This window comes from Centrocercus urophasianus, unplaced genomic scaffold, assembly GCF_019232065.1.
Source record: "Centrocercus urophasianus isolate 14NV4802_14NV808 unplaced genomic scaffold, USGS_Curo_1.0 seq_18, whole genome shotgun sequence".
Lineage (NCBI taxonomy): Eukaryota > Metazoa > Chordata > Aves > Galliformes > Phasianidae > Centrocercus > Centrocercus urophasianus.
The window spans coordinates 21290273-21315057 of record NW_024884733.1 but is presented as its reverse complement, the minus strand read 5'-3'; the positions used below and the strand labels follow the sequence as shown (position 1 = coordinate 21315057).

The following is a 24785-nucleotide window of genomic DNA, read 5'->3' as shown; positions in this document are numbered from 1 at the left end:
CACGTGAGGCATCTTTCTGAAAATCAAAATGACGTGGTGCAACAGTGTCACCTTATTGATACTCAATCTCTTGTCTCTCAAGCTGGGAATATCTGAGAAGGACATAACCAGAAACATGGGTTGGTCTGATCTGCACTGGTAAATTAATTCCTCCAACATCATACTCTGTTTCCTTCCAGCCAGCAGAGCTGATGCAAATTGGAAAAGAGCATTCCCAAGCATTGTACATAACCAGCTCAGGTGCACCTTTTCTCCATGCAACATGGGCCAGGGCTGCTTCTTGGTGTTGGGTGTTACAGGGTTACTTCAATACATTCATAAAAGTCCTATTGCAATGTTACAATTTCTTAGTCTCAGTGATGAGACTGGGAAATAAATAATCTTTGATGCTCTCCCAGGAGCTTGCAGGTCCCCATTCCCAGCCTGGAGGTTGCATCCCACTTGCTGCTCTGATAAATAACTCTGAGTGAATCCCTTCCCTCTGGTCTCGACTGTGCCCCAAGCCTCCGTGACACCCTGCTGTGTCTCGATGAGGACAAATACTAGAAGGCCACACAAGGAGCACCCTCAGGTCCCCTTGCCCAGCATGAGGCTGGTGAGGGGGAGCTCAGGGGCTCTGTAAGCCCCCCCCCCCCGAGCCGGTCGGGAGCGGCTTCCCAGGGATTTCCACTGGAGGTCAGTGTTGGCCCGAGCACCGGGGCTGTCACTCAGGGCCACCTCGTCTCTGTCCCGGGGTCGGCATTGATGGAGCCCCTGGATGCGTTTGTAGAAGGGTTCTGGGGTGGGACAGCAGCGCCACATTGGCTGCGGGATGTGATCTGGTCATCGCGTCACACTTGTGGAGAGGCCAAAGTCAGGGTTGTGTTGGGTGGTGGTGTATAAGGGAACCTAAATATGAGGGGGTAGAGGTGATGATTCAACCCCCCCCAAAGACGCAATGCTCAGCCAGCCCTTGTTGCCTTACACCGATTTACTCCAAGCTTTCATCAGACAACAGAGTCCATCTCTGCTGGTTGCACTACACCCACCACCCATTGCCCACCACTGGCTGGATTTAAAGGCTCAGTCCTGACCTCTTCCTTTAAGATGGAGAAACTTTCGACCCTCTCCAAATGATGTATTCACAAGGGACAAAGCATTGCATAAAACAAAGTCATTAATGTCTAAACTGTCCATTCCTGGAGTTGGCAGTGGACAACTGGCAGCATCCAGACGGAATCAGACACTACTGGAGGACCAACAAGTCCTTCAAGAAATGTACTCCTGTTACAATCCCAGCTGATGCCCTGTTTGTTTGCACCCAAGTGCTCCCTGGGCTGTTGGGATTTCTGAAGGGAAAACAACTCCTGGTTCCAAACATAAGAGACGTGAATCCACCCCAATTTTTTAAGGGCTACTCTGTGAGAAGGCACCTGCGATGGCCCCATCACCAAACCAATCTCTTTGACACCCTTGATCCCAAAGGATCACACTCACTGCACAATAGCAGAGAGCAAAGAAAGTTTTGCCTCTGGCTTTTTGTGTGTGTTGGATCGGGATGGTTATGCATGTCATTACTTAATGTTCTCTGAACTCCCTGGATGTTGTTAAGTAAAGAGCAGAGGATTTCAAAGGAGACTCGGTTTCACAGCCCAAATCTGATTGATAATTACTCCTATTTCTTTCAAATCCCTCTTTTTCATGAAACACATATACTGAAAAGACACTAAAACAGGCGAAGGGCACAGGCATAAACTTTACAAAGCTTAAAACTACTCTGTCTCAGCACAGCTCATGCTTTACATGACACCTTAATCCTACTCATTTGCTAGATTCACCCTAACTGTAAACAAAGCTTTGAAATGAAAGCTTAAATCCTAGTTGGGATACATTAAGTTAACCAAGAAGACACTCTTAAGGCATTAGTGCAATGACAATCACAACATGAGTGCCAGAGGCTTGTGCACGGGGGGATTAATATCTGAAGGGAGAAGAAAAGGGGTCTGGTCTCTACACTTCGCAGCCTCTTTGGCTAACAGCCTGCAGCGAGGGGGCTGTGTGCTGCTTGTGGGGTGCTGGGGCTGCCTGAAGGGGGCCTCGGGGGACCCACAGCTGGATGCTGCACCCCAACATCTGGGTATCTCAGCATCTGGGTGCTGCCCCCCAGCATCTGGACCACGCACCAGTTTGGGATCATCCACTCTCCCCAAGCCACGTTTTTTTGCTACCACCTATGCAAGGTTCCAGTGGGATTGGGGAAGAGCAGGCTCAGCACAGCACTAGGTTTCCAAGCACCAAGTCTGGAGAACTGCAGCACCACCTGCCCGCCCCACCACCATTTTTCCTTTGCACGGCACCTGGCTCTGCCCTAGGGACCCCCTTGTGCACTGCCAGCCCGTAGCCCCCAACCTGGAGAAAAGCAGCTTCTTCTCTCTCCTTCCACTCCAACGTCACATTCAATTCTTACAGCATGCATAGGATAAAGGAATGAAGAGGCACAAGTGAGAACTCCCACCACGGGGACACAATCCAGCAGCAGGGAACACCTGCCTTACTGCCTGGCTAGGCACTGGGGACAGTCCTATAAATAAACAGCACCAGGATGGGCAGTGAATGCATTGGGTTTTAATTGATGCTGTGCCAAGGGAGGAAAGGTCTGATCTAATTTGGGGTGCTAAACAGGGGTATCACCTGCAAGGGACTCCTGCTGTGCCAATGGAAAGGTACACTCTGCAGCTCCCTGGTGATGAAGAGCTCAACTGCATTCTTCCCACAGCCCAGCAGCACTTAGCTCCCATTCACATTTATTAAAAAAAAAAAACAAAACCAAACATATAAAATAGCTTTAAAAAGCATCGCTAAAAGTACAAGTCCTCCAGTGGAGGCACAACAGCAGCACAGTAACATGAGCAGAGGATTTCCTTTGGTTGGAGCAGGGGAATGGCAGCACTGGACAGGTTGGAAAGAAAAGCTTTATTTTAAAAGTCTTTTCTAACAGTGAAAGTCATTTTTCAACATAGAAAAAAGAAGTAGTCAAGGTGTTTTGTTTTTTCCTATGGGGGAATAAGAGGATAAACACCTTAGATATTGTTTTAAAATTGGTTTAGTGGGGTTTTTTTGGTGACTCATTCCAGTGACGAATGAGCACCCAGGGAAGAGGAGAAAGCCCTTTTCTGGACCATTCCTTGCTTTTGAGGTTCCTGCCCATCACACCATGCGAGCATTGCCTCCAGGAGGAACCTCCTCTCCAACTAAACACAGCTGGGAAAGAGGAGTCAGATTTTGGTCCCCTTCACCGCGCACATGGGGTTGTGTCTGCACACAGTCAAAGAGCAGGAACCTCATCCCACCCACTCAATCCCCACTATGGGGACGTGTTCACACATCCATCCACGGGATCCTTGGCGCATCCATCCTTGGACCCATCACATGTACCGCTCCAGGCCGGTGGTGAAGTTGGGCTGCCTGCCGTAGGCATTGCCGGAGCTGAACTGGCCGAGGGGCGATGCGGGGAGCCCCAGCAGCTGCTCGTTGTGCTCAGGGCAGGCAGCGGGGCGCACAGTGGGCAGCGCCAGTCTGCTGGGAGCCCCGTAGAGCTGTGGGCTGCCGGGTGAGTAGCTGCCCTGCCCTACGGGTAGATGGGGCGGCGAGGCAGCATAGGGGTATGCCAAAGCGTTGGGGCCGGCTCGGCTCAGCAAACCAGGACTGACGGGCTGCGGCTGGAAGCAGGGAGGCTCCGAGGTGCCGGCGGAGCAGCTGGGGGCTAGTTCGGTCCCAGTTAAGCCCAGAGAGGGGTGGGCCAGCTCGGCAGGTGGCGAGGGCTGCAGGGCCTGCTGCCCGCTGATCAGGCTGTCAATGCTGAACATCCGCGAGTGCTGTGCCGGCGGTGCCACCCCGCTTGCGTAGGGATGGAAAACGGTGCCCGAGAGCTGCGGGCTGTAGGCGGGCGAGCAGAGGGCATTTGGGTAGGGGGCGGCGGCAGCCATCGGGCGGACGGCGGGAGGTGGGGTGAAGGCGCTGGAGTTCTGCATGTAGCCAGGGTAGGTGGTGATGTCGGTGCGCTTGAAGCGTTTCCTCCGGCGCAGGAAGCTGCCGTTGTCGAACATGTCCTCGGCGGCAGGGTCCAGCGTCCAGTAGTTGCCTTTTCCGGGGTGGCCGGGCTCCCGGGGGATCTTGACGAAGCAATCGTTGAGGGTGAGGTTGTGGCGGATGCTGTTCTGCCACTTCTTGGGGTTCTCCCGGTAAAAAGGGAAGCGCTCGGTGATGAACTTATAGATGCCCCCCAAAGTGAGCTTCCTCTCGGCGGCGTTGGCGATGGCCATGGCGATGAGGGCGATATAGGAGTAGGGCGGTTTGCCCCGCTGCACAGGCCGTTTCCTCCGGCGGCCCCCGGCGGGAGGCGGCGGCTCCTCGGGAGGCGGAGGAGGCAGCGGGGAGCTGCTCCCGGCACCTCGCGGCTCCGGCTTCACCTGGGAGGTGGGGGTGGAACCCCGGGGAGGCCCGGGAGAGCCGGGGCTGGCCGAGGCGGCGGGGCCGGCCGCCGGCAGCGTGCACATGCCTCGCAGGCAGGGGAAGCCGGCCGCGTTCATATACGGCCGGAGGGGTAGGGGTAAAGCGGGGGGGGGAAGGAGTAAAAGCCCCCCGCCCAAGGGGGAAGGGAAAGGGAGGGGAAGGGAAAAGGGGGGAATGAGCGCAGCGGCAGCACCCGGCTATGGGGAGCAGGGCCCCGAGCTGCTTTGTAATATATAGGGCGGCCGCCCCCCCAACCCACCCCGGAGCCCGGCCCCTCTCCCCGGGGGCCGCGGGGGGGAGGCCGCCGAGGATGGGACCGTTCTCCCACGGGTAAATCCCCCGGCCTCTCTCTGGGGTTTTCTTTGGCAGCGATGCCCCCAGGGGAAATCCGCTCCTGAGCAGGCTGGGTGATTTTCCGGGGCGCTCTCTTGGTTTTTAATTCATTTTTCCTCCGAGGAAAAGATAACAAAACCAGGCGAGTCCCGTCGACCAAAGCAAGGCGAGTTTCATCCCACAGCCGGCCCCCATCCCAAGAGCAGGTAAGCCACTCCCAGAACCCTCGCACTGCTTGGATTTCGTTTTGTTTCTCTCTGGGAAAATCATTCAACCCGGGCCGGGACACAGCGGCAGTGTGAGCTGGAGTTTCTCTGCTCTGTGAGAACCCCGGTTTAATTCCTCTGCAGTCTCCTGGTGAGAGCTGGGTGAGGAAACCAGACAAGGATTTTTCATCTTCCCCGTGAGAGTGGGGGAAGGGATGCACACAGCTCAGGGCTGCCTGAAAGATATGGTATTTTGGGGGTGTATAGGGGCAGGGGGGTCTTCTCCATCACTGTAGGTGGCCGGGGCTGAAGGCATGCACCACACTCAGAAAGCTTTGTTGGGTTTTGGGGAAAACACTTGAAACTCTTCATGTCACACCCTATACTTCAGAGCTGATGGCCAGCCCTGCCAGTACTACAACTGGCCTTGGGCTTCCATGGCATCCTCATCTGCCACTGAGCATCTCCTCTGTGCCTCACACCCCATCTACACTATGGTAGGCTGGACAAGATGGGGGAATTTTACAGCCACGTCACAGCTTGATATACAGCCACACATCCACATCCCATTAAGACAGGTGGAGATGCCTGAGCCATTAATGTGCTGACAGATCTCTCACATCCCATGAGCAGTAAAAAAAACAATAAATCACAACCTTCAACTTTGCATTTTAGCTAGAAGTATTTCCAATAGCAGAGCAGCTAAAAGACATTTTCCAAGCTCTTCTCCATTCCTTTCCTTTAAGCATTTCCTGGTGGTTCTATTTTACAGCCCAAGTTAGAATTCATCATCCAAGTTGTTTCTCACCATCACTTGTTCTCTCACTTGTGCCTGTCTGTGTCTTTCTTATCTTATTTTCCATTCATAGCTCACCTGTTCTTTTTAGGGTTCAAGCAGGGAAACACACGGTCCAATAGAGCCATGCTGGGTCCACTCCTGGTTGGCCACTGATCTTCTGCTAGTATCAGGTAAACTGCCACCATGTCCCTTCTGCCAAACGCAGACAACAACACAATCAGGAAGAGCACTTGCTGTATGTAAAAGTTCTTTCTTTATAGCTTTCTTCTGCTTAAATGGAAGACAGTTCTTCAGAGTGAAGGCAGGAAGTAGAGAGCTTGGCAGGGATCATTCATTCACCTCAGGAGAACCAGGGGAAAAGGACACGGACACAAATGTGTGCTCCTGGAGAAATATAACTTGATTTTGTGTCTGAATTATGGAAAATAACTGCCTGGGGGATGGAAACCTCCAGTTGTGCAGGCTCACAGTGCTGAGATCTTCACGCAGAGACAAAGAGCGGTATGCATCTTGATACAGCAAGAAGCAGATTGAAAGGAAAAAGAGTTAAAAGGTACAAAGCTTTTCTTATTTGGTCCCACAAGCAATCACATTACTCTTTTCCTCTTTATTTTAGTGGCCTAAACATCAGAAAAGGATTTGGAGGTGAGAATGCAACACCACGACTGGGTCTGGAGCTACCTGCACCTGCAAAGGAAAAATGAGATCATCTGGACAACAGGACACAAAGACCCACCCCGTAGGGGTGCTCATAGCCCAAGGCCCTGCTCTGATGTAATTGTATCCATCATCCATCGTGGGAGAAGCCCCCTGTTGGACTTCAGTCTGAATCCAGCTGGTGTGGGGTCACCTGGGAGCTGCTGGGACTGTTCATAGCACTCCCAGCCTCGCAGCGTTGGGGCCCAGATGTCAGACTGGTTTTGACAGATGGATAAAGCAGCAGGGCAGAGGTGGGCAGGAGCACACAGGCAGGAAACAGACCGAGTTGTAGCACTGAGCAAGGAAATCCAAAACGGACAGACACTAATTCCCACACATGCTTTATCACTCGGGGTGATATAGGATAGTAATGGCAACCACGCAAACAGGATGAGTCTCTCTTTACAATGACACAATGCAGAGGGAGTAAACCACACTTTCTCTGTACCTCAGCCACCCTGGGACAAGCTATGGGTATGGGATTGAGGAGCTCTCCAGTTCCTCTCCCACCAATTGCTGCAGCAAGCAACCCAAAGCACCCCCCAGCATCTGAGCTAGGATTTCTGAGGGATGCTGCCATGACACACACCTGGCACTGAAATACTTCAGCAACAACCAAACATAGGTGGGTTTCCTTTGCTGAAAGCTGGCCAGGTAGTACTGCTTTGATATGGAAGCAGTTGGACCCATCTCTATTCCCAGCCTCATCACATCGCTGCCTGAATCCAGTCATGCTCTCAGCTCCCAGGCAGAGAACTCTACAGAAGCTCCCATCACATCTCAGCTCCTCTTTCTTCACAGAGAGTATAGGCAAAGTGTTTACCAAGCTGGGAACACTGGGAAAAAGTGTCCAAAAAAACCCAAAACAAAACAAAAAAACCAACCACCTTATAAGCCACTCTTCACCTTTGTGAAGTCTCTCCCCCAAGATAGCTATCTAAGATTTTCTTCCCAAAATAATACTGTTAAGTGAAGCATGAATTTATTTAAACTGAAGGGAAATAGAAAAAGATTGAAGTTACAGAAAACCATGACTTCCAAGGGCAAAATTTGGTTTTGAGTTTTAGAGATTTGACTTCCATGAACTTCAGTACTTTCTTTACAAGTAAAACCTCACGATGTGAGGGACATCAATATTTAAATTTACTTTTTCTCCTGAAATGATTTATAAAAGTCCATTTTCTGCCCCATCTCCACATCCCACTGCCAAAACCCAAGCACAAGGCAAGACCAAGCTGGTGGCTCAGCAATCCCTCCCACTGCCTTCAACATACTGAGAAGAGCAAAGAGCCACAGTTGTGCACAGGGTTTAATCAGGAACACATAGATATCTGTTTTCATAAAACAACTAAGAAGCCACTATGATTGCTGCAGTGCAATCACAGCACAGGTCAGAGAAGAGTCTCTTGGTGAAGCTGCCCTAACAGAGCACTGCTCAGAGCAGAGCACACCCACGTATGCTCTCTTGTTCATGAGGGATTCCAGCCACGCGGTCCACAGAAATGGTGAAGAAACCATGACACAGCATGACTGGGAACATCCCCTACAAGAGCAGATCTTTCCAAGGAACTTTGGCGTATCGCTTAGAAACCACCCCATCCCATCAGAGCCCTGATGCACACTGTCCAGGTTCCTCAGAGTAGGGAGACTACAGTTTTTAACCTGTCATCCTGCACGGTCATTCTGCAAGGCTCATACGTGAAATTTTGGCATTTCCATCATGGAAACAGGCAACTAGGCTCATTTCCTCCTCTCACCACCAGACTGATTAGCTGCAAGCCCAGGCAGACAGCTGAAATCCCATCTTGCTTACTTCCTACTCACTCTCTTTTTCCTCTGGTAATGCTCCTGCCAGGAGTGATTTCATTCACTCCTAACATAATGGCCTTTTCCCTCCCCTTAGGCCAGGAGCACACCTCTGTCATGGAGAATTTCCCTCTGTCTTGTACCTTCCACCCCATCTGCCTGTAGCTGGGCTGGCAGGTTGGGTTTTTTCACTCTGTTTAAAATGCTTTTGAAACAAAGGCTCTTTAATCCCCCTTGGCCTGGCCAGGCACCTCTGTCAATCCCATCCTGATAGTGCAGGCAAAGGAAGGATCTCACATGGAGATGCTCATGAGGTGGTAGAACCAAGTGTGATGTTGCTTGGAGAGCAAACTCCTAGAACCACGTCCTAACGCCTGGCAGAAGGGACAAGGCCAGGAGCAGGACATCTGCCTCCACATTCCCCAGCCCTTCTGCCCAAAGTGGGGACATCTTGTCTAATATCTGTGCTGCTTGAGAAGTTGATTTTCTAGAGAGGAGATATCCTGGCTTAGATTTTAGAGACCTCATCTGCTTTTGAGAGCATCCCACAGATGATCGATGACTAAAAGTTCACACAAAAGGAAATTTCAAGAAAAGGGTCTTCAGCCACAATAGGCCATTGCTCATCACATAATTTCCCCATGATAAGGCAAGAGAGGCAATTCAGACTCAAATCAGACTGGACAACTGTGAATCACAGCGTTTGTCTCACATTCCTCCTAGCCAAAACTATCCCTGCTCAGTCCTGCTTGGGGCTGGGAGTATCAACCCAGAAACCTTTTCATTATTTTGGAGGTCCACAGAAATCCACTGAAACCTTCTCCACTTCTGAAAAGCTGTGGTCACCGGGATCCTCCACCTGGGATGGGAACCTCCACATCTCGGCAGCACTGGATGCAGGGAGGCAGATGACACCAGCACCAGATCCCATCAGAGTTGGGTGCACAGGAAAAGCAGATTGTAGTTCACCCATCGCCTCTTAGTTCTGGAGATCCCCACACATCACTTCTGCTCCTGCCTCAGTGGATACAAACCCAGCTGCATCTTGCCTTGTCAGGACATGGGATTTGCCTAATTGCTTCTGCTTGGATGAGTCCATGCCAGGCTTGGTCTATCTATAAGAGAGGCTTGGATCTCCAACATCTCCTTCTATTGGCTTTACACTGTCATGCCTGCAGCTCTCAGGGCTGCTCCACAACCCACTTTTCCTGCTCACAACCCTCACCCCACAGCACTGACACTCAGCTCACTGGTCTGCCCAACTTGTGTTAGGAAATCCCATAGGCAACACAGAGCTGGCTTTGCCTTGCAAAGTCACAAAGGCCCAAGGCTGGCAGTTGCTAATTATTCTTTCGCTGCTTGCTGTCTTCTTAAGGAGCTGGGGGCTGGATGTGGGCAGCCAACAAAAACCCAGGGGATGGACAACAAACAGAGCATCAGGGAAAGCTTTTTACCAGGCAGGTGGCCTTGCTGTAAGCATCCTGGAAGACAGGTGCTAGCCCCCATCCCAGGGTTGCCAATCATGTTTCCATCACAAGTTTTTCAGATGGGCAAGGATTTGTTCACATTTCATCATTATTCATTTTTTTTTTTCCTTGGACCATGGTTGAGAAGCCCTGGTTGCAAAGCTCAGTGTGAAAACCACGATCCTTCTTGCACAACCCAGAAGGCAAAGAATGACCTAGCATTGCTCATGGTGGTGAAAAAGCAGATGGATGGGATGGATGCCCCATTTCTTTTTGAGCTAATCTCAAGAGTTCGGCTGCCTGAGAGAAAAGCCTGAAAAGCTTTGGGTCCATGATGGCCAGCTGCCAGGAGCACAGCCCAGTGTTGGCCAGAGCCTATAGAAAGGATGTTAGCACAGCCAGACTGTGGCCCTTGGCTGCTGTAGACACACTGTCATCTCTCCACCAAAAGGAGACCAAACAACTAACCAAACAGCAGCACATATCTTCCATCAGCAGGCACAGGCGCAGCAGACATCGAAGCCTTTGCTAAATGCACTCGTGGGCCACCAGCTGAGAGCTGGCATTGGGCTAATTACATCAAAATTCATTAAGTCAATTACTGCCTGTGTTCCCAAGGGGCTGAAGAGGGATTCCAGCAAGTGCTGAGCACACTGCAGCAGTGCAGTGCCAGGAGGCTCTGTCTCTTTCAGTGGCCCAAGCAGGATGCAGTCACCATTTCCGTCCTATACTTGGGGATCTTCCCGACAAACCATTTGGGAAGCAGGATGGGAAAGAGCCTTAAGAATTAGGAAACCACTGGAGGGTATTTTTCACGTGGGACATCTTTGCTCAACAACACAGAATGCACCTGAGGAGATGACAGCTGCTGACCATTGCTAAACAGCATCACTTGGAGAGGAAGGATCAGAAAAGAGGACAGTACGAGCTTATACCCAACACTCCCACCTCCCCACGTTGCCTTGGAGGTGCATGAAATCATTAACCTGTACAAAGGGACAGACGGGGAGCATCACTGACAGATGCCAGCACTTCTGGCTGCACAGCTCTGAAATTATGGGACCAGAGCTTTGAGATGCAGCAGAGCACTGCAGTGCACTGCCAACAGCCCACACCAACAGCCACAGACCAAAAGGCAGCAGCCACATCACCATTGGCCTGGGCTTCACGTGTCACTGATTGACTCAGGTTTTAATTACACCCCAATATCCCCCTGTCTCCTACAACACAAAGCTTTCAGCCAGGCAGAGATTCATAAAGAGCAGCAGCAACCACAGCAGCCCAGCCTTCAAGTCAGATGCTAACAGCTTTGGACAAGTGTGGGATTTTTATACCCCTATCTGCAGAGAAATCTGATGTTTAGTGCCCTGACTGCAAACAGGTCACCCTTAAACCCCTGAACATCCCAGGCAAAAAAAAGAAAAAAAAAGAAAAAAAAAAAAAAAAAAAAAAAAAAAAAGAGGAAAAAAAGCAGTGCCGGAGGGGAATTGTACTGGCTCTAATCCCTTCTGCCATTCTGCATATTCATGGAACATTGTCATAACACATCAGCAGGACAAAAGGTCTGTCGGCACCTCCTCCTCATGCCTTTGATAAACCACGAGACAAATGCTGAGTAAACACTTGGAATCCATTCACTGCCCCATTCTCATCGGGATGAGAAAGTCCTCCTCTTTCTTGCAGGCCCAGAGCTGCTCAGCCTAATAAAGTACGGCCCACGGGCTGTGAAAAGAGAGGCCTATGGATGGTGAAAACATGGATTATCTCATTTCACCCTCCTTGTGTCAGACCCTGCTCACATTTTGAGTGCACTTGGGCTGACACACACTGAAAAAAAAAAAAAATAATTAAAAATTTAAAAAATAAAAAAAAAGGAGAAAAAAAAAGCCAGGGGGAAGAGGGTATTTAGAGAACAGGAGAACTGTCTGTAAAATTTCACAGATGACCTTTCCCTAGTGGGAAAGTGATTTGTTCCTGCCCCATGACCCACACCAGCCATCACCAGGAGCTTTCACATCCACATCAGCATTTCCCTAAACATTGTGGTGCCAGACAAGAAAAAACAGCACAAAACTGAGCTCATTTCAAGGCCTCAAACCCTGAGAAGTTCACGGGGCATTGCCAAAAAGTGAGGTTGTGGCATAAGATGTCCCATGCTTGGAACCAACCAGCTCCATATCTACAGGAGTGTGGGAGAGCTGGCCAGGACACAGAAATGATTAAGACTGGAAAAGGCCACTAAGATCATCCCATCCAACCATCCCTGTTCCACCAAGGTAACCTTGTAACCATGTCCCTAAAATGGAGCATGGAGCAGAACATCTCCTTCCACTACTGTCCCCACCCCCATGTGCAAGAAGGGAGATCCACCACTGCTTCTCCACGTCGCCAATATCTTCCAAATCAATAGAACAGTGCTCCTAAACATTGGGTGACTTCCACAAAGTTGCTCAGGACACCAGTTGCCAAAATCTCCACTGTGTGCTTCCAACACCTACAGCAAAAGCCTCGGCTGCCCATATTTCTGGAGGCTTGGGCTAAAAGAGACTGCAATAAAACAAACAAACAAAAACTTCAATGACTCCAAACAGGGTAAGGAACTGGCTGTTTGAAAGCAGTCATCTGAAAGAGATATTTTCCAAGTAAATACCATCCTTTATTTGGAAGAACACGAGTGGTTCTCAAAATGAAAATTATCTTCAGAGATAGTAGATGGGGAATGAGCACCAGAAATGCAAATACGCCCATAATAGAAAACAAGAAATGGTTCTGAATTGCTGTCAAATGATTAAGAAACAATAAAAGTGCCGTTGATTAATGAGGGCCTCTTCTTTTTTAAATAAGTGGCTTGTAAACCTGTCCACTCGTTGAAGGATGAGGGAATTGGCTGTAAACAGCACATTCAATGCTTTTGTTTCTGCAGAACACTGAAGTTCATTGGTCTTTCAAACAACTGGCAAAAAAAAAAAAAAAAAAAAAAAAAAAAAGAAAGACCACCGGCAGCTCTCCCTTGGCCTGGCACACCGCTGGTGAATGTTACAATTCAACTGCTTCACAGCGTGTTTGTCACCCAGCATCACAGAGGAGCAGCGAGGCGCTGGCTGGGAGCAGCATCAGACACCCCAGGCAGTTTGTGGCTGCCATCACCGAGCAACAGTGATGCAAAAGCAAAGCACGGGGCTCGCAGGGCTTCCAGGAAGCTGTTTGCTTTGCTGCCCAAAGCAACTTCCAGGCAAGCCCATTTTTGCACATATAACAGCCACAAGTGCCCAGACCCAGTGACCCCGATACCCTCATTCCCACCTGTGTATACTAGTCCGATGCAGCTATTTCCTTTGCCAGATAATGCTTTTTTCCCCCCAGTCGCTGCATTTAGAAAGGAAAAAAAAATAAATAAATCACATATTTTAAATCACCAGTGTTGCTATGCCCAGATCCTCTGAGATTACTTAAGCACATAACTCTCATTCACTTCCAAATGATCTCAATCGTCTTTGGGATGTGAGCCTCAGAGCTCAGCGTTTGGCGTTTCTCACAGACAGGAGGCTCCGGACAGCTTCCCTGTCTGCTCAGCCAGGGCCCCAGCCTGCAGGGCTTTGGGGCTGGGAATTCAACCACACTGGTCATAAACACAAGGTTTGGGCATGCAGAAATAGCGCGTAATCTTTTTTTTCCCCCCTGTGATCCACCATTGGCAGCTGCTGCCATGCATCCCCAACCAGCCAACAAGCCAACTGGGGTCTTTCCTAACCATAGCTGCCCCAAGGGTGGGGGACATCATGGCTCCCATTCCTTAAACCAGCAGCACTGCATCCCAGCCTGTTTATGCCACTTCCAAGGTGCCTTTTGGAAGGGTCACGATTTGGTCTGAAGATTAACAAGGATTTCTTCCTCCATCCATCGAGGTAGGTTTGACGGGTTGACAGTTGGACCGGATGATCTCAGTGGTCTTTTCCAACCTTAATGATTCTGTGATTTGGTACAGCCACATCCTGTCAGCAGGATGGGGTCAGAGCACAGAGCCTTACACTGACAACGTTCCTCTGAAAACCCAATAAGTAACTGGGGGATCTACTAAGAGGGCTTGTCAAAATCAATCGGGGTTAAACACCTTTAGCAGCAATAACAACCATCTGACCCTGAGCTACAGAAACTGCTGCTCAGAGGGACCCCGGGGGGTTATTCCTGGCTTCCCAGTGCTGTGGGACAGATAAAAGAGCAGACGATGCAGAGCTGGGTAATCCATTCAGCCCAGCCTGGCCGTGCACTGAAGTGACAGCTCCTGGCATTTCTGCAGAGCTGGCTCCTCCTGGGAATTTTGTGCAGAGGGGGACAATTTGCCCATCCAAACCTGGGCGAGCAGTTTTCTTAAATTCAATTGCCTGAAGGAGAAGGCAAATAACATTTAAGCGGAGGAAAGGGCATTAAAACCACATCTTTGATACAATGGCTGATGCAGCCCACGCTGCCGACGCCTGAAATGATAATATTTTTTTTCTTAAATAAATAGTTCAGCAGCACAATCCCAGCCTCGCCAGCATAGGGAGGCCACGGGGCTGCTGTTAAACTACTGCACACTGGGCTCGGTGCCCAGGCTGGGATGGCTCAGCATGGACATGCAGATGGACTGCAGAGTCTATTCTGTACTGAGCTCCCAGACATCACTTAAGGGTTGAGTTGGCCATCAGCTCCAAGGAGGGAGTCTGAGAAGGGCAAGGTGAGCAAGGTGGGGGCAGAAAGGGAAATAAACATTCAGGATTCGAGGTACATGACAATGAACAGACGATTCTGCAAGAAGGAACAGACTAAGCACAACTTTCCTCAGCACCAGGAATGGCTGCCGCCTGGGAGGATGTCACACCACAGAGACCTGCACTGTCAACACCAATTAGCTCAGCACACGGTTTCCAACATTCCTGCTTTTATTTTCCTATTCTTGCAGCCCACCATGATGCCTCATCTGCTGGAGCATAGCAATAACCATCTCCCCATGCATTTCACATAGAGAACCATCCCCATGGATCCTCTAGTATCTAGCACGTCACACATTTAGGCATAAGTGTCCATATAGGTTGAGTGGTAGCAAAGATCAACCCAAAGAGCAGACGAGGAAGACCTGGCACAGCCTCAGCAGGGACAAAGGGAGAAACAACATTTGCTTCTGCACCTTCACGTGGGCTCACTTTTATCCAAAAATAGTAAGCACAAAAGGAAATTCAGACTGCGTGGCACCACTCCATCTCTATCCTAAGGAGCCCAATTTCTAAAGAAAGTCTCTGACTGTCATCGGCCAAGGGGTGCATTGTCCCTTGGAGCAGGAGCTGGTGCCACCGAGGAGGCATTCAGTCTAAATTAACTCTCCCTCTAATACCTGAGCAAACATTTTCAGCTCGAGACTTAATATCCCTGGACATGTCTGCTGTCTCCCAGGTGAATCCCCAGATAAAAAAAGGTCAGCCTGGCTCTAATGCGGCTGTAAAGGGCTGTCAGTCAGCCCCAGAACTCTGCTTGCAAGGTCAAATGAGTTCTGAAGGTTGCTGGGGCCAGACCTGCCCTGTCACTCATTTTAAGTGCAGGGAAGGTTTGTTTTCTCATTACAATGTCAGGTATCCCAAATTTAGGATTAGCTGTCAGCCACCACAACATCATTGTTTCAAAAGAAATGAAAAAATAAACACATGCAAGCACACATCTCCAACCTCAGCTAATTCCACATGCTGAGCTTGCCTGCAGGTGGGTGGTGAGGAAATTCGTCCTTCAGGGAAGGAGAGCAGGGATGGTCCCACACACACACACACACACATACACACACCAGCAACCCCAAAAGCACCTTCCTTCAGTCAACAGACATGCTTGAATGATGGCATCTCCACCAAACCATCTACTGTTGAAAAGGTGTCCATAGGACCAGGGCATCCTCTGTCTGACTCTGCCTTGGTGTCATGGCAGCATCCCTAGTGCCACATGTAGTATAAGTGGATCATCATCTTCAAACCCCACTGTCTCCATCACAAGATCACTTGAGATTGTGCCTCCTGTACTTAGCCAGGCTGGATTAGGGGAACTGCCCACCTGAGTGCTAGGTGCTCTTAGGAGCTGATGGCACTGGGTGGTGACAGAAAGCATCCTGCATCCACCTAGGCAATGCTTACAGATTAAAAGCATCTTCACTCGCAGACCATCTCTAGATTTTGCTCGTATGTGTGACTGTATGAAGTCTTAGCTTCCAATATAAAATCATATTAAGAAATTGCCTGCAGCTCCATGTTTCCTGCTGCATCCCCAGAAGTTTTTATCCTGCAGCACTGGTTATTCAGCCAACTGCACAGCCTGATAGAAGTCACAACTGCACAGCATAGGGGATGGCCAACTGCAGCATAGCTGGAAGCAGCTGGGCCAGGAATGGTTTCAGTTTGTTTGTTGTTTTAATCCAGCCAATCAAGTGAATCATCTATGTACTTAAAAACAAACAAAAAAAAACTGAGCTGACACCATCTGCTATCCATCCTGGAGCAAAACTTCCCAAGTGATATCTCCCAGAAAGAAACAACACCATCCTATCAAACACCAAGGGTGACAATCCCTCATGCACAAGGTTACAGCCTTTCCCCAGACAGCTTCTCCTCCACGCTGCCCATCACAGGAACATTCCACGGCAGGTTAATAATATCCAAGACCATCCTTCCCCTCAAATTTTAAAGCAAATCAATCATTTCCAAACAAAGAAACAAGACACTGCCCTCAAACATCCACAGTATTTCAAATTCAACTTTGTTTCAACATTCCTAGAACAGTGTTTTTCCAACAATTAAACCATTCATCTTTTTCAGACCCACTCAGGACCCTATTTCGATACAGCATTCATCTCCCTGCTCTCAAAGCCAAGGAGCAAGCGGGCATTTCTTTCTCCTCCTCCAAAACAAAAGTCACAACATTTGCTGCAGCTTCCCACCCAGGCTATGAATGCATTCATTTCCTCACATTGCAACTCAGCTCTCAGTTTCACCCCATGACATTGTGCTATCAATAGCCTAAAATGGGATCCATCAGCTCCTGATTTTTAAGTTAAATTATTCTTGAAGCTCACAGGCAATAATCTGCCAGGCACTGGGCTGGACGCACATCTTCCATCTGTCAATGGACACCCCCCCATCACCACTTTTCCAGCAGAGCCTCTTCTCATTCCTACAGCACCTTATATGTAAGTGCACTCCACTTCTCCTTACAAGTTTCAGCAGAACCAAAATTCACTCTCCAGCAAACTCACTGGAGCTCATCTTGATACATTGGAGTCATAGAAAAAATTTGGCCAAAGACCAGACCCCTTCTATTTCCCAAACGATGTCATCCCCATCCTCGAGCGTCGCATACTGCATGTTTTCACCACTATCAACAAACACAACAAACGATGCAACGCAAACAGTTTGCAGTTCAGAGCCCACATCCCTCCCTCCTGCCTGCCTGGAATCCCGAGATGGCCAACAGCTATTAAACACATGAATGTAAATGTTAGTCGATTGCTTCTAATAGGAAACAAAAATGTTTTGAGCAGAGCTAATTGCTGGGAAATAAGGTCGTTCCAATATTTCAGCGGGGGGTTATAAATCTCTTGGTTCCTGCCTCCTCCCAGTGTTAAGGTTTTACAGATGTTGCTGTCAGGAGGAGAGGAATGATTTCAGATGCTTGTTTCCACTTCACGTTAAAAAAAAAAATAATGCATGCAGTAAATTGAATGGTGAATTTTCTACAAGAAAAGTTCTCAAATCTCAGCAAATAAATTAAAAAAAAATATCTGCACTGGGGCTCCTAAAACTTTATAATGGTACAAAACATTCAATACACTTTAAAACGTTAAGTCAGACTTCAAAACATAATTCATCTTGTCCAGTTGCAGTGACTCAACAAAAGGCATCTTCCAACCCTCTGCTTCTTCTCAAAAAGCAAAGCTGCTCTGCTCACCAACAGCTCTCTCCCTGGGCAAACAGGGGAGCACAGAGAGGGCAGAAAGCAACAGAACCATGCCAAGCAGGATTAGTCCCTGTGGGAAGGTGCCCATCTTTCTGAGGCACCACACATGATCTGAGCACACCTAACACAGGCCAAAGGCCAGGACATGAAGCAAAAAGCACTTGGGCTGCTTTGTTGTTTCAGCCAGCAGAAGCTGTGCCTCCCTGCTGAGATGCCTGGAACCAGCTCTGAAGATGATATTTCAGATTTACACTATTTTCCCTCGAGCTCAGAGGCCACTGCTAAGCTATCCCTGCTTTTGGTACCATCCAAACCCAAAAACAAGGAGGGGAGCACCTCATTCAGTTCCCTTTGCACTCTCAGGACTCTACCATGATGGCATTACATCTTGGATCTGATTTCCATAAATCCCACATGGCACACCTGAAAAATAACCCAAGCCATAAATGACCAGCTGGGACAGAGAGCTGATGGTCAGCACCTCTCATGTTCAAGTAGAGGGAATTAGCAGATGGAACCAAGTCTTTCTCAGAAACCATATGGACACATATGAAGAACAGGTTCACACCCATCTTATACACACTGATCCCAACACTGATGAGGAGGAGAAGGCAGCTGGGCTCCTTGACACCTACTATGCTCTGCAGGACACCAAGCAAGGCTGCAGCTCAGCCAGCCAAACCTGGGACTGGTGGCTCCATTAGGAGAAGACAAAGACATGAGATCAACCCAATGTCAGATGATCCCATTCAATAGCAGGTACCAGCACACCATCCCCTTGGGCAGGTCACCCGAGGAACACAAACCCCACCAGCAAGTCCCACCACACAGGGCTTGGTGCCAGCTCTTTGTGCAGCTGCCAGGTGCCCATTTGGAGCTGGCTTCCCAGCCCTAAATACCAGCCCCAGCCACGCAGTCCCCACAGCATGCTGTGTTCTTCCAGTGGCTGTGCCAAGACAAGCTGACGTGAGGCTCCTCCATCAGCAGTTTGTTGGGCTCCTGGGGCCCATGAAAGCCCAGATTAGACTTTACAGCTGACTTGAGTGCACGAGCAACCGGGATCTACGAGGTCCACAAGCAACTGCAGAGTGATTTAGGAGATGGGCCCTTGAAGCTGCCAATTATTTATCTAGTTGATGACTCAGAGCAGCAGTTTTACTGGCCAAATCTTGGGGGAAAACATGTGGAACTAATCAGGCCACACCGAAAAAAGATCAAATTAATATAAACTGAGCAACGCACATGATAGCAAATTTGATTTTTCCTTACAAACAGGCATCATGTCCAAGATGCTTTTGCTGTTTATTTACTGCTTGCATCGCTTTTAGAAGGCAGAACATGACAGCAGAAGTCATTTCTGCAAGTACAACGCAGCAATCTCCTCACAGAGAAAGGCAATGTTTGCTTATTCAGCAGGTCCTGCCTATTCAGGACATTGCAGTCACTGAAAACAGCAGTAAACTGATACACTTTGTGATTACCTTAGGAGTACACACATTCCCATATTAAACCAATGGATACACACATGTATTGATGAGCAGGTTTCCCACTCATACGTACTGTGAGTTACAGCTTGATCAAAAATACTGAAGATGAGCAGTTTCAGGTTAACAGCAAAGATTTGCTGCTCTGTCCTCCCTGGGCCAGCAAGCAGATTTTCTGAATGACCTGTCCAGGTTACCTCTGATCAGTGTCATGCACTGGTGGTTCTTCCTCTCCTCAAGTCACCAGGTATTGTCTGGAGCCAGACTGGCCCCCTTCTCATTCTCATCAAAATACTGATCAAGTGTCATTACTGGAGCCATGCACTTCAAGCACTCTCTGGTGATCGACAACCCCCCTCCACAGCATCACCCTACGCTGGAACTTGCCCTTCCTATTGGCAGCTTCTTCTCCCCTACCACCCTTTGATCAATTCATTTAAAGATGCCCCCATCGAGTGGATCATGCCTTGTGGCCTTCCGAGATGACCACAGCTCAACAAGTACAAGTGCCAGCTGCAAGAATTTGTTCCAGAAGGATCACACCTGCGTCTAACCGTTGTATCAATCCCCTTCTCTCCAGACATGTCACAGGTGGTTCACCCCAAGAGCTTCCCAGCAGCTGCTAGTGGATTTTCATTCTTTATGATGGGTATTTCACACAGTTTCACATCAAGAGTGTTTTCCATCAAGAGGCCAGTACTCACCATCACCCAGCCCAAGCAGTGCCCTTGCCCAAGGGGGGACCTGCAGCCACCCTAGTGCCTATCACTCCTTCCCTCCAACCAAAGGGTGCCCATTTGGGGACCACCATGGCCTCACAGGCATATTCACAGCCCTACAGGCTTTGCTTTATCCCTATTTCACGGGCAATGTGCCTCCACCTGAATCCCAAGGCAAAGGAGACCAGGCAAATAGCAAAGAATGAGAGAGAGCACACCTTAAAATACAGCCATGACCTCATGCAGATTCCTAGAGACTTTTCGCTTTTATTAAGCAAGAGAGACAAGTGGCATTCCAGCCGACTTAAAAGATTGAGCAGCACGATGACAGCTCCCATTTCAGGAGAGAAAAGCAGAGGGAGAGGGGATTTGGGTCCAGACTAAACTGCCTGGTGGCAGGCACCCATCAGCAAGCACCCAGAGGTCACATGAGGGAGGCAGCTCCTTTACATAAGAGAACAGCTTGGGGTTCTTTTCACCTTCATAAAAGATATGTTTTATGCTTTTTGCTTTGTGGGTGGTAACATCACACCTGGGGACGTGGGGGTTGCCTGCAGTGTCACCCCTAGAGGAGCCATTCTAGGGGGTTGCCAGTGTCTGCGAGGCTCAGATGGGGGCCTCACGTTCTCATGGATGCTCACCCCCTACAACACACAGCCCAATCAGCTCTGTGTGTACACGTGCCACAGGCACAAAGACCACAAGGGAAGTTTTTCCAAGTAAATAGAGCTAGCATTTCTTCAGGGCTTGTAATACTGGAATTAGAGGGTTTTGGGGATGGTTTTTGTATTGTTCTCCCCACTAAATGCACACAAACTGCCCCAAATAAATGAAACTCCCAAGACGGAGAGATGTCAGAAATCTGATTCTGAGTCCACTGCAGGTTTTGTGCTCTCACAATTCACAACAAAATGTAAGGAACTCAGCCATGCATTATTGGCACTGCTCAGAGACTCCCAGTATACTGCCCCCAAACAGCACAGCTGGGACAGTCCAACAGCACCAACATCCTCACCTGCAAGCAAAGCAACACAGCAAGAACCAAACCTAGAGCTCTTACCTCTGCTCCTTCCACAGTTCCCAAAGCAGGGGCTGTAAAAATGGCAGCTCTCCTTCTGGGCTCGCATTTATCATTCCACATTACGTTCAGGGGAACCAGTTAGTGGGGCCCTGAACTCACCGCACCTGGGCTACGTGCCCAGATGGAACTAATTACAGCAATCAATCAGTAGCTCATCAGCATTACCCTGAGTTTGCACCAAGGACTGTCACCTGTGGGGTTTTGCCTAAGACCTCACTCTGTTTTGCATCCTTCTCTTCCTCAGCTGTTTGTGGGGCTCTCCCTACTTTTACCCCTTTCTTTTCTCAAGTTTTGGGAGACTATGTTCAGATAGGGACAGCAGGATAGATAACACAAGAGTTAATTAACAGCTTGTGATGGAAGGGTGACAACAAAGTTAATTAAGGCTCTTACTATGCCTGCTGTCTACTGTGGTTAGCTGCTGCATTGCCCCTGTGTGTGCCCAGATAGCAGGGACCTACCTGTCCTCTTCAAATCTCCCTTCACCAGAGGAATTTCTGTCACTGTCAGCTGATGGATGAGTCATTTTTCAACTAATTTTTAAAGCAAATGTTATCACCTTTTCTTCTTATAATTAAGGTCATTTGTGCCTTATTTTAATTAAATGATGCTCATATTAACTTTTCAAAACATGTTATCTGAAGCATAATTAGGTGGTCTTCGCGTCCATCTCTGCTGCAGACCAAAGTACTGACAGATGCCACATCCCAGAAGGGGAAGCACTCCCAAATTGTTACTGGTTTTCAGACTGCCCTGCAGATTCCTCCTCTGTTCCTGTCCAGCACCATGGGTTTGTAGGGAACAAGATGAGCTGTCCTCAGTTCTCCAAGCTGAGTGCTAAGCAGGAAGCATGGGTCCATTATTGCTCCCTGCTGAAGGATAGCCAGTAGTATTGTATCTTTGTAGCCATGGCTGAAGGGGTAAAATAGTCTGTATAGTAGAATCATAGAATGGTTGGGAGGGACAGTGAAGAGCATCCAGTTCCAACCTCTGTTGTGGGCTGGTTGCCCCCCACCAGATCAGGCTGCCCAGGACTCCATGCTACTTGGCCTTAGGCACCTCCAGGAATGGGGCACCCACAACTTCTCTGTGTGTTGAGGTTCTTAACCGTGTAACTACAGACATTTTCCTCTAAAACTGCCCTGTAAACTGGATTTGGATGCTTAGTGCTTGGCTTTTCCCAGCAGCATCACCTGTAGATCTTATTCCCTTGCCAACCCAGGGCAGAGCTCAATTCTGAGGCTCTCTGGGATGGAGAAACCAGGAACACAACCCTGGAGGTGATTAAGGTCAGGTTGGGACCCTGGGCAGCTGGGGGGCGATCAGCCCAAAGCAGGGGGTTGGACCTGGGTGGGCTTTAAGGTCCCTTTCAATCCAGCTCTTCTATGGCTCTATGAGCTCCCCAAAACACCAGGTATGACTCCTCTACTAACAGAAAGATCTCCCCCAGGCCAGCCTTGTACAGTTATCTCATTGTTTCAGGATGAAGATGACAAAGCTATCGTGAATGCAGTGGCAGAACATCCACGCTAATTAAGTTGGCCCTCATTAGGTATAACTATATAAACTGACAAAAAAAAAAAAAGCATAACATTCACTGCTGTCAAATTACCAACGCAGCAGATCTCTCTGCAACAGAAAGCTATCCCACAGTAATAACAAAAGGAAAAAAATCCCATAAAGAAACTAAGTTACACCACTGAAATGAAACATGCTTTTTAAGTAAAAAATTCTTTCAAACCTCAGGAAACATCGCACAGCCGATGAGTGACACTTCCAATCTGCATCCTCCGCTGTGCGAACCTTGCACCCCTCCTTGTGGTGCATCGAAGCAATTGCCTTGTGAGCAAAAATCGTACTTCCAGGAGCCTGTGGGGCCACTTCCCAAAAAAGTGGAGCCAATAACCAGAGCCAACTTTTCATTTCTGGCTCCAAACGTTGTCTTCTCCGCGTTGTGAATGTCTGCAGGCTAGAGACAGGAATGACTCTCCCTCTCACTAATAGTCAAATATAAGCACGTGCGTCAAACATAATTAAAGAGGAGAGTGTAGATGTGCGTGTCACATTGGAACAGCTAAATTACTCAATCCTGATGTTTGCTTAAAGGTTACTTTTGAATGAAGGCTGCTTATAGAACAAGTAACAGATGGTGAAGGCATCCGTCATGAATTTCTGCAGTTAGCAGAAAATCCTGGTACTTTTCTTAAAGAATACACATAAATTTGTGGGATGTCTACTGCTGGAAGCAACCTGCTCTCACCAACAACTTGTGGAGCTTCCTTGGATGCTGAAGTCACACTGGTGAGCCAAGTGCAACGCTTGCTTCAGGAACAGCACTTCAAACCTGAGCTCTAGGTCACAAGGAAGTGGTAAAGTGCATTTAGAAAATTTTAAATGAAAAGGAATACAGTAAAACTATCCCTATTTCCAACAACAGAGGTATTCGGGTTAAAATGCACCACAGCCACTGGGATATTCGGTGATTTCAGCTGGGTCTGGCTGCCACAACAGTGGCAATTCCTGAAGCATTCACCTGAAAAGACAGCTCTGTGCTCAGCCAGGAAAGAACACCACCACATCTTACACCCTCCAAATACCTGCAGAGATTCTAGCAGTCCCTGAAGTTTCCATGGTAGATTAAGCTTCACTCCTGAGACTTGATCCAACTGACAAGTTATTCCAAAGCACCTTTTTCACATCTCACAGGATTAAATGAAGAAGTGTGCTGAGGAGTTTAGCTCTGCACAAGCAGATCTGCTGCAGAAGACACCATTTCCATCACATATCATTACACTTACCCTGACAGCTGACCAGCAATCGGGCAACCTTTGCCATTTCTTACCATAAAGGAACTGCATTGTGCTAAAAAGCCCTCCAGAACAGAGCAGATATTATCTTTTGGGATGGTGCCTTCCTTTTCTTTTTTTTTTTTTTTTTTTTGTCTCACTACAGCATGAAACTGACCCAAACCCTCCTATTTGAGAATAAGAAAGAAAAAGCACAACTCAAACTGGTATTTGGTTTAGGATTGAATGTTTTGCACAGTGCTTAAGGAGCATTTTAGACAAAAGCGAGCTTTCTGCCAAATAACTGTGGGGAAAGAGAACATTTCTCTTTTGCTGTCTGAATGCAGTTATAAACCAGGATGACAAAGTAGCCTGGCATTGCTGTTCATAGTGAAAAAAAAAAAAAAAGCTGTGTATCTAGCTCTCCACAAGAATGGCTCCATTTGTCTTCATTCTGCCCAGCTTTGCTTCTACAGCTTTACCCTAAAGACAGATTCTCATCCCTGCAACTCCTGCAACTCCAGGTGGAAATGACAACAAGGGAAGAGAGCCAGCTTCAGGGCAGGGAAAGCACTTGTATGAATTTTTCTCCAGCATAATTGGGAAAAGATGAGCTAGGTTAAATACAAGCATTACTGCTGAACAGAATAGACAGATGTATACCTAAAGCTGAAGTCTGATTAGTGAAGGAGAATTGACTGAACTTCCATAAGCACCTTTACTCCCCTCCTCATTCAGCTCACTCACTTCCACCAAGGCATAACAGGTCGCTGCAAGTTCAATGCCTACTGATTGAGATTTTCACATGCAATTGCTGCTAAGCTCTGTGCTAAAAGCCTGATGGACGGATCTGATCTCACTCACAGGAGAAAAGCACACAGGTACTACAAAGATTTCTTATAGTTCAAAAAAAAAATACCACAACGTGCTCAACAATGTCAGTTTTG

The 24785-nt window shown here is 48.5% G+C and overlaps 1 protein-coding gene and 1 long non-coding RNA gene across 2 annotated transcripts; one reads left to right on the top strand and one right to left on the bottom strand.

Moving 5' to 3' along the window:
• Positions 1–3404: 3404 nt before the first annotated feature.
• Positions 3405–4568, bottom strand: FOXE3 (forkhead box E3). The gene has a single exon (XM_042819892.1). The coding sequence runs from the start codon at positions 4566–4568 to the stop codon at positions 3405–3407; it is 1164 nt and encodes a 387-aa protein (XP_042675826.1).
• Positions 4569–4898: 330 nt separating this feature from the next.
• LOC122160817 lies at positions 4899–11198 on the top strand. Its single transcript, XR_006168956.1, has 3 exons — positions 4899–5030; positions 5918–5999; positions 6446–11198. It is a non-coding gene; the product is annotated as an uncharacterized LOC122160817 (long non-coding RNA).
• The last annotated feature ends 13587 nt before the right edge of the window (positions 11199–24785 follow it).

Excerpts from the sequence above, each read along its gene's own strand:
- FOXE3 (XM_042819892.1), bottom strand. The coding sequence starts at position 4,568 with ATGAACGCGGCCGGCTTCCCCTGCCTGCGAGGCATGTGCACGCTGCCG.